Source organism: Canis lupus, chromosome 13 (genome assembly GCF_048164855.1).
Source record: "Canis lupus baileyi chromosome 13, mCanLup2.hap1, whole genome shotgun sequence".
NCBI lineage: Eukaryota > Metazoa > Chordata > Mammalia > Carnivora > Canidae > Canis > Canis lupus.
In genome coordinates this window covers 50,872,054-50,887,583 of record NC_132850.1, presented here as the reverse complement: position 1 = coordinate 50,887,583, position 15,530 = coordinate 50,872,054, and the positions used below count along the sequence as shown (strand labels likewise).

The 15,530-nt window shown below is 44.0% G+C and overlaps 1 protein-coding gene across 12 annotated transcripts in view; it reads right to left on the bottom strand.

Annotated features, from left to right (window-relative positions):
* FHIP1A (FHF complex subunit HOOK interacting protein 1A) overlaps positions 1–15,530 on the bottom strand; it is a 232,878-nt gene that overhangs the window by 27,219 nt on the left and 190,129 nt on the right. For all 12 annotated transcript variants that reach the window (XM_072773630.1, XM_072773627.1, XM_072773629.1 and 9 more), the window contains 2 exons: positions 7,630–7,797; positions 6,457–6,536 (listed from right to left, as the gene is read on the bottom strand). In XM_072773630.1, the coding sequence (XP_072629731.1) occupies positions 6,457–6,536; positions 7,630–7,797 (248 nt within the window). The remainder of the gene's footprint in view (positions 1–6,456; positions 6,537–7,629; positions 7,798–15,530) is intronic.

The following is a 15,530-nucleotide window of genomic DNA, read 5'->3' as shown; positions in this document are numbered from 1 at the left end:
AGAAGCAGGCCCCATGCAGGGAGCCCGTGGGACTCGATCCCGAGACCCCAGGATCACACATCAGGCTGAAGGCGGCGCTAAACCGCTGAGCCACCCACGCTGCCCTGTTTGAAGTATTTTTTAAAATGGAACACTGGATCAAACCTAGTAAAGCTATTTATCAAATACCACCAGTGAGCAGCTTGAAATCAGACTAGAATAAAGAGTTACAGGGAATCTGCCACTTTGCCAACACATGTTTTCAGGAGAAACTAAGGATTTTCTTCTGAGTAACAAATAAACAGAGTTTCCCCTATAGGTTAAAGGAAAGGTTCTATCAAATTGAAAATGGGGAGTCGGTTCAGATGGATAATCTTCCCCCACCCCCGCCACCTTATATTCACAGCAGTACTTCAAGTATGCCTCGGTAAAGAAGGATTATCCCAGAGGGAAGAGGGAGAAAACCATGCATTGACCTTCTGTCTTCCCAACATTTACAGGGAAAGATTAGGAACAGAATGAACGTCAGAAGCTGCCCTAATGTCAAATATCAAAATGAAGTGGCTGTCGATTGCAGAAAAATCACTCAGGAATTTAGTAGAGGTGTTTGTCATCAAACCATCTATTAGTTTATACTACACTTACTCTGTTTGAGGGTTTTATTTAAATTCGGGAAGCAGTAAAAACAAATCAGAAACAAATCAATGTCTACTTTTAGAGATCCAGATTACTCAAAGCCATCCTACGATACAGCAGGAAACAATGATATTGTGCACTGTCCCCCCTTCTGCCATTACCTCCCCAACCAACCCTCAGTAGCCCTGGGCCTACTGTCTATTTTCCTGGATGTCACTCATCGAAGTAAATCATCATCACTTCTGAAATTGTTCAATGACAGGTAATCAATAGGGAAGCACACATATTGCCTACTGCTACGCTGACAGGCAACACAAGGGGAACAAAGCAGTGAGGTAAGTACAATGAAGTAAGAGAGGTACTTCTAGGAGATGGTGAGAACCTCAGTAATGCACCAACAGGCAAAATTCTACAGAGCAACATCAATACATTTCAAAAGATTGTTTTTCAAAGATATTCTGACCATATTTCTCCTATTCATCTTAACCTAGGCTGGCTTGCCTTTTGGTTTTTCTTTTTTTCTTTCTTTTTTTCCTTTTGCACACTCCTCCAGACTCCTAACTCCCATAAAGGTGGAAATGTTCCTGAAGTAGATGCGTAGCTTCTCTTGGAGCAAAACATCCTCTATCTGAACACAACATGCAATGCAATTCAAAAATCTGACAATGGACCAGGACTTCTAGGGGAAAAAAAAAAAAAATGCCCTAACCACAATATTCAGAAATGGCACTCAAGGTATAAAGCAATTTAAATTTTGCTTCAAGGAGCTTGTGTGGTGCAGTCAGCTAAGCATCCGACTCTTGATTGCAGCTCAGGTCATGATCTCATGGTTGTGAGAGGGAGCCCCGCGTCAGACTCAGCATGCAGCACAAAGTCTGCTTGAGATTCTCTCTCCTTCTGCCCCTCCCCCACACAAAAAAAATAAAATAAATCTTAAAAAAAATTTTTTTTTTGCCTAAACTGGCAAGTGCCAAAAACACGGGGTGATCTGTCACTTTCCCACTTCTCGGCATCTCCTGCCTGCCTTTGGCCTGTTGTACCTCACATCCGTGGAGGCAGAGAGGCTCTCCTTGGCTTTTACCCACTAAAAGAGCCTCTCTTTTTGGGTTCCTTATTTCAACTTACATTTCCTGATATTCTGCTAACTGAAAGAAACATTATCAGTTACAAATGGATTATCACTTTGAAATATCAATATTTAAGAGTATTTGGATTGCAACAAAAATTGACATACAGTGATGATTTATCACCTAACAAAGAACTTCATTAAACGGACTCACAGAATCTTGACTGCTCTGCTGCCACTAGAGCTACAGGTTTATCATGCACATTCGAACCACCACGGTGGCAACAACAGAAAGGATAGATCACAAGCCAGGTTTTTTACGTCCCTTCAGATAAAGTTTAAATGACTAGAAGAACAAGGATTTTTCACTGTCCTTGCTTGTGTACAGATTCTAAATCAGGAAAGACAATGTTTTCATTAGTTTAAAATGTATTTTCCAGGAAATCCTCTTCCCTTAAATTTGTATAGTACTTTACAGTGTTTAAAACATTTTTCACAGATAACCGCCACAACTGATTCTCCCAAACACCTTATTATGAGACAGAAACTAAAAAACCACAATAGGTCAAGTTGAGCCAGCAGTTCACTCTTGCTCCAGTGGGATATGCTACACTTTATCATATTAACTGCCATCGTCATTGGCTTGTCATATTTTTAATCTCTTTATCTCTTTTTGCTGCAAATTTAGTAACTTTTTCAATCTATCTCCTAGTTCATTAATTCTCTTTTAATCTATGTCTTACATGCTATTTACCCAAACCGTTGATTCTTCATTGAAATAGTTTTTACTTCTAAGAGCTCTGGTCAGTTCTTTAAATCTGCCTGTCATTTTTCTATGATTATTAAAATACCATATCTTTAGCAGAAAGTAACAAGTGTTGGCAAAGATATGGAGAAACTGGAGCCCTTGTGCCCTACTGTGGGCACATAAAATGGTGCATCTATCATGGAAAACAGAAAACATGTAAAATAGACTTACCATATGATTTAGCAATCCCACTTCTGGGTAAATCACCCAAAAGAACTGAAAGTGGGGTGATGAAGACAGGTATCTATACTCTTATGTTTACAGCAGCTACGAAGTAGAAGCAACCCAAAAGATCCATCGACAGATAAATGGACAAACAAAACGTGGTGTAGGGATGCCTGGTTTGCTCAGCAGTTGAGCGTGTCTGCCTACAGCTCAGGGCATGATCCTGGGTCCGAGGATCATGTCCCACATCAGGTTCCCTGCAAGGAGCCTGCTTTTCCCTCTGCCTGTGTCTCTGCCTCTGTGTATCAAGAAAGAAAAGAAAGAAGAGAAGAGAAGAGAAGAGAAGAGAAGAGAAGAGAAGAGAAGAGAAGAGAAGAGAAGAGAAGAGAGAAAAGGAAAGGAAAGGAAAGGAAAGGAAAGGAAAGGAAAGGAAAGGAAAGGAAAGGAAAGGAAAGAAAAGAAAAGAAAAGAAAAGAAAAGAAAAGAAAAGAAAAGAAAAGAAAAGAAAAGAAAAGAAAAGAAAAGAAAAGAAAAGAAAAGAAAGGCAGGAAAGAAAGAGAAAGAAAGAAAGAAGAAAGAAAGAAAGAAAGAAAGAAAGAAAGAAAGAAAGAAAGAAAGAAAGAAAGAAAGAAAAAGAAAGAGAAAAGAAAAGAAAAAAGAAAAGAAAGAAAGAAAAATGAAATCTTTAAAAAAAAAGTATGTAAACAATGGAAGTGATTCAGCCTTAAAAAGCAAGTAAATTGGGCAGCCCAGGTGGCTCGAGATTTAGCACCACCTTCGGCCAGGGGCATGATCCTGGAGACCCGGGATCTAGTCCCACGTCGGGCTCCCTGCATGGGGCCTGTGTCTCTGCCTCTCTCTCTGTCTCTCATGAATAAATAAATAAATAAAATCTTTAAAAAAAATAGAAAATAAAAAAAAGTAAATTCTGGGCAGCCCCGGTGGCTTAGTGGTTTAGCGCCGCCTTCAGCCCAGGGGCATGGTCCTGGAGACCCGGATCAAGTCCCACGTCAGGCTTCCTGCATGGAGCCTGCTTCTCCCTCTTCCTGTGTCTCTGCCTCTCTGTCTCTCTCTGTTTCTAATAAATAAATAAAATCTTTAAAAAAAAAAAAAAAGCAAGCAAATTCTGATACAGGCAACAATGTGAAGATGCTACGCTAAGAGAAATCATTCAGGCACAAACAAGGTCTGACCTCACTTAAATGAGGTACCTAGAGTAGTGAAACGTGTAGAGACAGAAAGCAGAAGAGTGGCTTCCAGGGGCCGGAGGAGGGAGAAGCCATGGTGAGTGAGTGGGTGCTGGGTACAGGGTGCTCGTGTCCCGGGAGCACCCTGGGATGGTGCACTGGCTGCACCACAGTGTGAATGTATTTAATACTACTGGACTATATGATTACGATGCTGAATTTTATGTTATCTGCATGTTCAACAATTAAAAATCATTTAAAATGTGAGGGGGAGAAGACCCTGCACTTCAGAAGAGAGAGACCAGGAAGCAGAGGCTTCCTGCGAGTCCGCCTCATACCAGACTTCCATGTACATACGTCCCCCCTCCCTTGCTCCTCTCCTGGACTCCCCCAGGCAGTGAGGTGGAATTAGAAATAAAGTATTAAATAAGGGGCCACCAGCATCACGAGAGCATCACCATCATCCTCACCAAAGGCACAAGGAAGGCACTCGGGCTGAGAGAGCCTACGAGCCGGTGGTTACGTGGGATGGGGCTTCCGTGACCCTACACAGAAGCTGTGATGTGATTACGTACCCTTCGGGTGCCCTGCCAGGAGATGACTAGTCCCTAATCACCCTGGCAATGAGTAGCCCCAACTCAGACACAAATGTCTCAACCATGAGCAGACGTCTTCCTCTTCACGTGGTCCACGCCTGGGCCTCAAAAGAAGCTAGCACGCTTCTGCGGATGGCTTGGAGCTGAATGAGCGCCGCTCTAGGAGCAGACGAAAGGTGATGAGTGTTCGCTCCCCGCGTGAAGGGCACCAGCTGCCAGCTGCAGGCCTACATTGGGCATGGTGCTCAGAGGGGCGCAGCCCTGCACCCCCCAAGCAGGGCCAGGCTTCTGGGTTCGCTGGAAAAGACAGCGGCACCAAAGCAGCGGTGTTTAAGAATTTAACGTTTAAATATAATCAGGTTTTACCCTTGTTGGAGGCAAAGTCTGGTTTTGGCAATAAAAAAGCCTTTATCAAGTCTCCATGACGGATGATGTTCAGGCCTCCCTAAAGCATCTGTCACGTCAGCGGAGACTTGACAGGATGCTAGAGCAATCCTTTGACGATGGGATGTTCCACCTAAAATGTTCTGGCCAGACTACCGAGGCCATCTCTTCATGACTAGATTTGTCCTTTGCCTGAAGATCAGTTACTGATGACCTAACGTGAACCCTTGGAGAGTCCAAAACCTCTTCTTAAACTAAGATAATTAACAGGTGACACCCTCCCATACAACAGTAACTCCCCAAGGCCTCCGCCACGACGCCACCACTACCACCACCACTTTTCCCAGCCTGGCTTTTTTTTTTTAGTCACTCCTTTCGAAGGGTGCCCTCTCTGTACTGTACCCTTCCTTAAACCAGTGACTCTCAAAATTAGCCAGGCATCAGAGTCCCCTGGAGAGCTCGGCAAAACACAGCTCGCTGGGCACCTCCCACCCCCAGAGTCAGAGTCGCCACATCTGGGAGGAGACCAAGAGAGCGAGCGCATTTCTAACATGTCCCTGGATGAGGCCGGTGCTCCTGCTCCCTCCCTCGCTTCGCCACCCCCCTACTTTTCCACAGCTACCACACTGGAAATGCTGTCATTCACTTGGAATGCCATCTCCTCAGTAATTCTACTCACATCATATCAAAACCCCAGTGGTGACCAGTCCAAGGCTCTTCCCCTTCCCCCGGTCCTTGGCTTCTCTGCCCTTATTCCCAAGGAGAGGTCAAAGGACAAGTCAGAGCAAAGGAAGGAGTGGAGGGGAGCGTGTGCCAGGCAACCCGGGTTGGCTTTTCCTCTTTGCTTCCACACCACCAGAAGGGAATGTAGGAGCACAAGCCCTAGCCAACCCTCCCTCTCTTGCTTTACAAAAGCAGATGCTTCCCTGGGGGATCCCAGAAGGAGAGGCAGAGCTGGACCCGGGCAAGATTCAGCGATCCGGAGCCCCCTGCCAAACGGCCAAATTACTGTCATCCTAACAGTGGTCCACTTTGATTCCTGACACCTGTCTTCAAACACCAGCCACTTGCCAAAACCTTTCTCCCCCGTGCTTCTGAAAGTCCTACCTTTTCTACCATGTTTGTAAGTCCTTCTCAATCTGTCTACCCCGTGCCCTACTCTCTTCTGAATTGTACCCAGGAAGTACTCATTAAATATTTACTGAGTTTAACTGAAACATACTTGGAGGTCAGCGAGTGCACGCTGTAGGTGTACCATTAGGAAAGCAAGAGTCGTAGGAGTTCTGTATCCATAGCATTTCGTATTTGGGAAAGTTGTTTCCAATACCACAAGCCCCTAAAAATGTACATCAGGAGAAGGACATTCCGCCACAGACCAGAGGAGCTTTCAGAATCTGTAAATTTCCAAACAACCTATTATTTCCAGGAGCATATTTATAGCACAATGTATTTAGCCCCCTAAAAAATAGTGAAACTAAAATCAACCTTGGGAAATAATACAGAAATGGACTGATATTGTTGATAATTTTTTTCCTTAGAAGCATGGCCCCTAAGTTCATATTACCCAAAGAAAAATAGAATAGCAATAGTATAGATTGAGTTTTCCTTTAAAGAGAACAAAAGATGGCAACTTACCTTAGAACTAGTTGTAACATCACATCTTCACAATGTAAACCAATGAGAGTTCTAAATAATGCCAGGGACACCACACAGAGCTGGGAAGCAATAAACACACATTCTATTTCAGATACTGGAAGGATAGCTCTACTCCCCACAGATGGAAAATAAATCAGAATTACAAAATAAAATGGCCTCCTTTTTTAGCAGCTTTGATAAAAACATGCTGCTGCCAGAGAGAATGTGTATTAAGGTCTTTAGTTCTCCTACAGGATTTGATTGAAAGCCTATGCCTAGAATTATGCTATTACGCAGAATTACCCTCCTACAAAATGCCTATGCTCTTATTTCCAACTTTTAAAGATCCACATAAACGTGCCCCTAGAACTCTCCAATACACACACACACACACACACACACACACACACACACACACACGATCTGCTTGGCACTTATTTTCCCAAGTTATTTTCAAACATGACACAAGACAGGGCTAACAGTAAATCACATATACCCTGGCCAGCCCCCTTCTAGAGCCCTTAGCCCCATGCTGCAGCTCCTTTTGGTTTGTCTCTTAGCTTTGGGGCAAACATTTTCCTTGGTTCCATTTCCAGGAGAGCTGAGGATGTGACAATATACTTTTCTAAAAAGTTCGATCAAAAACAAGAATTCTGGGCAGCCCTGGTGGCTCAGTAGTTTATTGCTGCCTTCAGTACAGGGTGTGATCCTGGAGACCTGGGATCGAGTCCCACGTCGGGCTCCCTGCATGGAGCCTGCTTCTCCCTCTGCCTGTGTCTCTGCCTCTGTGTGTGTGTGTCTCATGAATAAATAAAATCTTAAAAAAAAAAAAAAGAATTCTTTCGATATCTAATATCCAAAAAGGAAAGATAAACAGGCAAGATAACCCAAGGTGTATTGTAAGACCAGTGTGCCCTTTGGGGAATAAGCTTTAATCATTCCATCAGACCACTTGAGTATTTTTTTGCACCAGTGAAGAAGTACTAGTCTGTCTTCTAGGCAGGATGGACTTAAAACCTGTTCAATGGAATGGAGAATGGTGTCATAATAATAATAGCTACAAGACAAAGGGTGGGGGGATAGAAAAAAGAATACTCATCATTTATTCCCAAAACAAACTCTCCTGAAATTTGTTCTGAGTTATAAAGTCCCTTCCTCTGGAGCTCTCCTTACCCGAAATGGGGTGTTGATTCGGCTCGTGAGAGTATCTAGGATGTGGACATTCTCGTGCTGATGCAAGAGGATAAAACGGAGGAAGATCTCAAGTAGCGCTGGCTCGGAGATACTACGCAGAAAAAGGTCCAGATACGCAGTTGTGGTCATAACCTCCTCCACAGTCACCTGGGACCAACGACAGAGTGAGAACAGGTGAGCATCCTTTCGATGCTGTGATACATGCTTCCCCAAAGGCCCCTGGCCTCACCACAGTGACCCCATCAAGGCAAGGACATGCCAACCACAAGAACACGCTTCAGAGCTTCATCTGAAGCCTATAACCTATTCACATTCCACAATACCTCATGCTGCTTCTGCCCTTTAATTCAGTAAGGGAAAAGCAAAGACATAAAAAAAAGCAATTCAAGTGTTCTGACAACTCTAATCATCAAATGCAGTTCAAATACCATAAAGATTTTAGTGTGTAACCACAAAGGGGAAAAAAGAGATAATGGAAAGTATCTACATGGTCGGTAAAGGATTAATTAGAAAGCCCAGTATAACTGTTTCATTATTAGGCATCCAATAAATATTTATTGGACCCGCTATGTACAAGAAGCTAGAAACATGAGAACATATTTTCTGTCCAGGAAGATGGGTTTATATATATAGTCTAATAAGCAAAATAATAACATCATAAGTGGCAAATAAAGAAGTACAAAGTACTGCAGATGTTTAGATATATTTCTGGAAAGTTGCAAGTCGAATTTTTATAACTGAATAATATAAAGTGATATTTATAAAGTGCTATAAGAGTTTACCACTTAAAAAGTAACTGACTTTTCTTTTAATAATACAAATTAAATTAGTATCGTCTACGTGATGTGATTCTTCTATGCAAGGGAATGTGCATAGTCTTTCAGGGAAGAGAAAACTCTCAAGAGTCAAGTTCTTCAAAGTGCCAAGTATTTGGTACTTAAAGCATTCAAATTTTAAACATTTTGATAAAGAATATTTTGAGAACTCGTATACACCTGTCTTCCTAAAAGCAAACTATAACACCTCTTGATGAACGGGGATCATCAATTTCCCTACTGTCTGTAGAATAGAAATACCCAAACTGGGATGTTTGAAAATCACTAGGGAAACAGTACCATATCTCAGATTCCAACTCTATCCCCTAGAAATCTTGGAAATCTCCCCTGCCATGAGTGTAATGTACTTGATGCTAAATGAAACAGATGGCGATGTTTTTGAGAGATGACATCTTCTCTTTCCCAGTTTTTCACTTCCTTCTTCCCTCCTTCCAAAGCGTTAGCTGTCACTTTATCACACTGTTACTGGTCATTCCTTTTATATTATACTCCTCTCCTCTTCGTAATTGTCTGCCTTCAGAATCCACAAATCAGTTCGGAAATTCCGAGCTCCCGATCTGCCGTGTCAGTATAGATAGGCCCCATGTGGGTACATCTGTATATAAAGGCTTAAATTATATTTATAAACTTTCTTGGTTCCTAGGTATGTTCCAGGTAGAGCAAGGAGTCCAGGTGAGTAAGACCTGACCAAATCAGTTTTGTCTATTTTCTTTATTCTAAGCAGGGCAGGCCTATCCAGTACATGTGAATGGACCCTCTCAGGATGTGTTGACAACTCACTGAGTGGCCTGAGCATGGCACGCATCAGAGTACAAGCATCCTTCCCCCCCCCAAAAAAAAAAGGCATCCTCCCCCTCCTGCTTAGCACCCATGCTGCGCGCCCTCAAAGCATTCGACACACACTGTGGCATCCGACCGACTTTAAAGGGCTCTCTGTGGCCCAAATATCACAAAGGAAAGAGGTAAGCCTCAACCACTTGGTAATATATTTCCCAAAGAAAAGTGCCCCTCACAGGCTGCCCCTGCTCCTGAAACCCACTGCTCCTACCCTTGTGTTTCCTGCTCTTCTCCAGACCCACGTTCGTGGCACTCTTACGGCCGTCCTGGGACACACGCTATGGCTTTTTTATTACTCTGGTGCAATGCGCAGAGTTTGGCACACAGGAGGTACTGAATGTAACGTTTCCTGAATAAATGACAGCCCCCAAGGTCCCAGTGATTTACATTTGCCAGAGTTGAGCTTAATCTTTAATTCTTCTCTCTTCTCTGGCCCTCTGTTCTGAGGGCCCCAGAGACTGGGGACATTTTTTATAAAAACCTATAAAATAACTGATGTCACCAACTACAGCCTAAGGGGGAAATGATTCACAACACCACCAAACACACAAGCTCCATTAGCTCACACCTGTTCCGCCACCGCAACCTCAAGGTCCTTTAGCAAAAGAAACTTAATCCAAAATCATGGGTGCAAAGTCTAATTCCCTAACAATCTTGATCGCTAGAAAAAAAGGAGCACTAGTCATTTCAAAAGGGCCATGCATGCATGGAGTCTCTGCAATACTGCATTTTCAACCTTATTTACTGAGCACTGCTGAGCTGACATGTCCTGCAGAATTCCAGGAGCTGCCTTTGCACCAACAATGCACCATCAGCTTTTCCCCCCTTAAGTTACACATGACCTTAATAAGCTCAAAAGCACAGCCATAAACCCTTAAGAATAGAAATCTCAGTCTTTGGGGGCAGACATGAAAGCAGGGCATTAAGCATCTATTGTTTACTACTCTTAGGCTGCATAAATGAAAGATTATTATTATTATTATTATTATTATTATTAGCAATCAAAGCCTGTCATTTATAAGCTAAGAGGATTTAAGAAAATACGTGGAGGGGCAGTATTTACATAACGTGGTATGAATACCCAAAACGCAATTCTATTAAGCATCGACTTGCAACCTCTTTATAAATTGAGGTCACACTCACCTCAAGCTAAGATCCAAGGCAAGAAGATCTGGTTCCCTTCCCTTTCTGTCTCTTCCCTCCTCCATATTCAAAGAGCCCTCAGCAGACTTTTATCCCAGAAAATCTTTTCCTGCCCCATTATCTTATTTTTCAGAATCTTCCTCTAATCCCCCAAATAGACAACCTCCTTAACGAGGATGAGACCAGAGCCTAAATGTGATCACTTGAAAGCTAACGCTGAACCACCAGGGGAAAGCAGCTCTGCCACGTGGAATGCAAAACCGAAGCTGCCACTCATGCCCCAAAAAGGAAGGCTTAGCCAAACAGGACAGTAGCATCCTCTTCCTGGTCAGGCTATGAAGGACAATCAGTCGTGGATGTACGTAAGACCTTCTGCCTTCCAGATGACTGTCGCTGTCCATTTCTCTGGTTCTGTAAGGAACTGCAGGTAGCTACCAATTTAGGAAGAAATACCAGGGGAACCCTGGGTGGCGCAGCGGTTTAGTGCCTGCCTTTGGCCCAGAGCATGATCCTGGAGACCCGGGATCGAATCCCACATCAGGCTCCTGGTGCATGGAGCCTGCTTCTCCCTCTGCCTATGTCTCTGCCTCTCTCTCTCTGTGTGTGACTATCACAAATAAATAAAAATTTTTTTTTTAAAAAAGGAAGAAATACCACTAGAAGTAGTAAATGAGGTTCTACTTTACTACCATATAACACACAAGAAAAATTGAAGGATACTAAAGCCTAGGAATGTGAATTTTCACTAAAGGCAGACCACAATGACAGCAATAACCCAAGGAAAACCCTTTCCCACAAGCAAATAATTATCCTTGACAAGATAAACACAACCAGAATCCAAACGATGTATGAGCTGAGACATCCCGTGTCTGTGTGTGTGATTTTTCAGCCCCCATTCTAGAAGGAACCGGAGCCCTGACTCGGGGACTTAATTTTACTTTTATCAAGACCAGTTTAGTCGATCCTTTGAAATCAAGCCCTTTTTTCACCCACCTCCTCCACCCTCCACCAGCCCTCACCTGGGTCCCCCTCCATGCCGAGTGCTTGTGTTTTCAGACTAGAGTCTGACGCCAAAAGGTGGACAGTGAAACCAATTTACTGGTTCGCTTGTGGTTTAGACCAGGGTCAAAGAGATGATATCAGGGCACACAGCATGTAGTAGGTACTGTTTTGTAAAACTTGCGTGTGCCTGTTTTCTTTTTTCAAACTATATGTAATGAGATACATTCCATAGGCATGTGCCTTGTTATCTAGTTAGTAAAAAATTCAGATGCACACGCGCAAATGCATAAGATAAATTTCTGGCATGTCTTACAGTCAGAACACCTGGAGAGCACTACAGTACACTGCAATAACCGGACAAACCCACAAGCCTTTTGGCCATCCTCTCACACCCCCTGGTTCCGGTCACTGGTCCTGCACTCCAGACTACAGCCCAGCATGCTCTGGGTCTGCAAGATGTGCATATAGAGGTGAGATCAATTCTCTGAATGGGACAGCAGCTGAATTTATGGTCAATCTCCTTTCTATCTTAGCTTAAGAGCTCCAGCCAGGTATTTTTTTATTAAATCTCCAACTTCTCAGAAATAGACAAAATAGAGTTTGTTTTCCTTTAAAAGGGGGGCGGGGATCAGCAGGAAGGGAGGAGTTGATGCCATGTGTCACATTCTGTTGCTGTAATTCAAAACTCTCTCAAAAATGAAGGCCACAACCAAGTCCAGTCATCATGCCCACAATCGAGGCAGCACATTAACTTAATGCGTAGCGTAGGAGTGAAATTGAGCATATAGACATTCTGACCTTTCTGTAATCAGCTCTAGTTGGGCAATTCCATTTGCATCTAAATTAGCACCAGAGTCCTCCCTGTAATGGCAGGTTTATGTGTGTGTCCTGAAAAACAAATTTCCCACCTGCTAATTGTTTTTTTGTGATCCAGTCACATTGGAACAAACAGATGGGTCCTACCTTCTGTCGCTTGGGCAGGTGGCAGGCAGTGGGGTCAGGTGACTGTTGCATTCTCTCCAAGTCAGAAGCCACCTTTCCTTGGCGTTTCCTTCCACATACTAGAGAAAACTAGCTAAGCAGGGTCTCCCCCAGGTCACCTATGAGTCCTCAGACCCAGCAGCCCTAAGTGGAGGCTGAGGAAACAGACCCGGGCCAAACCCCTCCCAGTGAGAACAGCAGGAAGGAAAGGAACACTGAGGCCGGGTCCTCTGGGACAGGCATGAAGGAGCCTCCACAGGGAACACAGGCTAAGGCCCTGCCTGCTGCTGCCACACAAGCTAGTGGCCGGGCAGGAGGCAGGTCCACCCGAGGGCAGCCAGGGGCAGCGGGGGGGGGGGGGGGGGGGCGGGGGGGGGATGCTCCACAGCCATCTTCCTCCCTCCCAGGACACAGAGTGCAAAGAACATTCAAGTACGGAAGGGGAGACAGACAGCCTGCTTCTCAGTGAGCAGTCCCACTGCTTCAGCCAAAAATTCAGGACAGAAGACATTTGGTGATTCCAAGTCTATAGAGTCTGCAGTTGAGAAGTTAGGCTCCCTCCCTCCTGGTCCCTCATGCCTCCCTTCTGCTCCTCCACCCCTAAGCCACACCTGTCACTGACTCTGCCAGAGGCAGGCCAGGGACGTCAGTGGAGGTGACATCCAAAGTCCATAAGTTTGGCTACTTTTTCCTAAAATACCTGAAGAAGGAAGAAATTAAAATGCTGGCTATGAGGACATCAGCAACACACCTTAAGGAAAAATGTTAAAAATAAAACCAGTGTCTCCCTTTTACTCTTTTTTTTTTTGGTGTATCTATAAATACAGTAGATAGAGATCCCTGGGTGGCGCAGTGGTTTAGCGCCTGCCTTTGGCGCAGGGCACGATCCTGGAGACCCGGGATCGAATCCCACGTTGGGCTCCCGGTACATGGAGCCTGCTTCTCCCTCTGCCTATGTCTCTGCCTCTCTGTGTGTGTGTGTGTGACTATCATAAATAAATAAAAATTTTAAAAAATGTTTAAAAAAATACAGTAGATATAATAATCAAATCAAATATTAATTCATTCATTAAATATAATACACTTCCTCTTGCCTATCATAATCATAAACCTCTCCAAGGGGCAGTCAGCAAATTATTTCTAAAGCCTCCTTCCTGTGCTGTGTTTGCATAATCTGTATCCTACTACATTATAATATAACTTACCTACCATAAACCTACAACCATTGTAACTTACTAATAACTTATCAGCTACAATTAACTTACTGTAGCCTACGACTACCATTATAACTGTAATTCAGCCTATGATCCATTACATTTGAACTTCTTCCGATAGATTTTAGTTACTGAAATACTCCAAATAGCACGTAAAGGTATTTTGACTATTTCAGAGTTTGGTTCTGAAGTCAGAATTAGCAGAAAAACTCTGGGATGTTTCAGCTCAGAAGCAAAGATCTGAAGGGTATCCCCAAGATCGCTCAATCCTTCCCTTGGCTCTTCGCTGGTTGCTTCAGAAAGATTCTTCATGGTTGCAATATGGAATTTTGCACGAACACATCATCATCATCGCCGGTCAGTCTCCGAGCACCCACTGTGTAATGTATTCTCAGCCTCTTGCTTCAGCACTTGGAGTCCACACAACCTCATGAGGACTAACTGTGCCCAAGCAAAATGACACCTCCTAAAGGAAAGGATCCTGTGGTCCTCTAGGCAGCCAGAAGGCTGGAGAAGCAGGCTCAGAGAAGAAGGGGCTCGGCCACTGGGCAGCCAAAACACAGAGAACCCCTCTCCCCTCTTCTGAACTCGGGCAGGGAGGACACTGCCTCCTTTGGCAGCACAGCTCAGCTCTTACCGACCAGAAAGCATTCCTCACTGTAAAGGAAGATTCCACCCCTGTCATTTAAGCACCTGTGCTCAAGTTAAGAGGGGGCCTGGGGGCGGGAGTGATAAGAAAAAGCTCTCTCTCCAAACTCAGCTGTCCTTCCTGTTCGGGGATCCTTGTTTTAAACCCCCACCTTCCTCCTCTTCCAGGCTAAGTCCATTTCCTTTCTCAGTTTTCTTGATACACTCTCCCATCCTTTAGGATTGCACACTTACTGCAGAAACGACCGTGTCTGACCTACAAGGTGAATTCTCAAAGCACCTGGTACACCGGCAGGGACTCGGAGGGTAATCAATAAATGTGTCGAGATGGAAATCAGCAGCCTTGGTACTAATAAAAGCACACGGTTTTTATAGCCCACGTTGGGGATGCCTTCATTAGCCAGGTGGTTCAGATTAATTTGACAATGCACGAAAAGAAGAGGATATTTTCCTTTTATAGCAAATAACATTTCATTGAAACCACAGAGCCCAACTCATGCCATGCTCTTGAATTACAGCAACCTCAAAAAGTGATCCATTGGGGAAAAAAGAAATGCTTCCTCAGTTTTCCCCCTAATTTCTCTCCCTGATTAATCAGACAGTACTATTGAATTCTAATGAGACTGACTTTAAAACCCAACAGCAGAGCGGGAATAGTTTGGGCCAGAGTCTCAACCAGCAGCTTCTTTAGAATGAAGTATTTGAGAACAATTATAAGAAGGCAGGCCGCCTCCCTCCTCATTCAATCTGCCTGCTGGGTTAAAGGTATTATTTGGACCAGAGTGTTATACATGGGCCAATTTCCCTAGACACCAAATACTTTTAACAAAGGCAAGCCCTGATGACAAAAGACAGATTTCACTCCTGGCTCATTTGCCATGAGATGGAAAGTCTTCGACACAATGGAAGATTGAGAAAACACACAGGCATCTGCCCAAATGAATTCAATAATTCTAGTCTTTCTGGTCCTTCTTCTCTGTTATCCCTAACCTGCTCATCACCTGGCACTGGATAATCACAGGGTGAGGCACACAGGGGCACACCCGCCCGAGCGATTCTGGCTCTACCTCACCTGAAACGCGAGTCACACAAAAGAAAGGGGTGGTGGGGGAGAGCAGGAAAATGTTAGCGTGAGGCCAAAGGAAAGTAGGCCAAGAAGGTAAAACAAGCAGACTGTAAACTTCCTTTCTGTTTTCCTTATTTCTTGGTTTTCTTATGA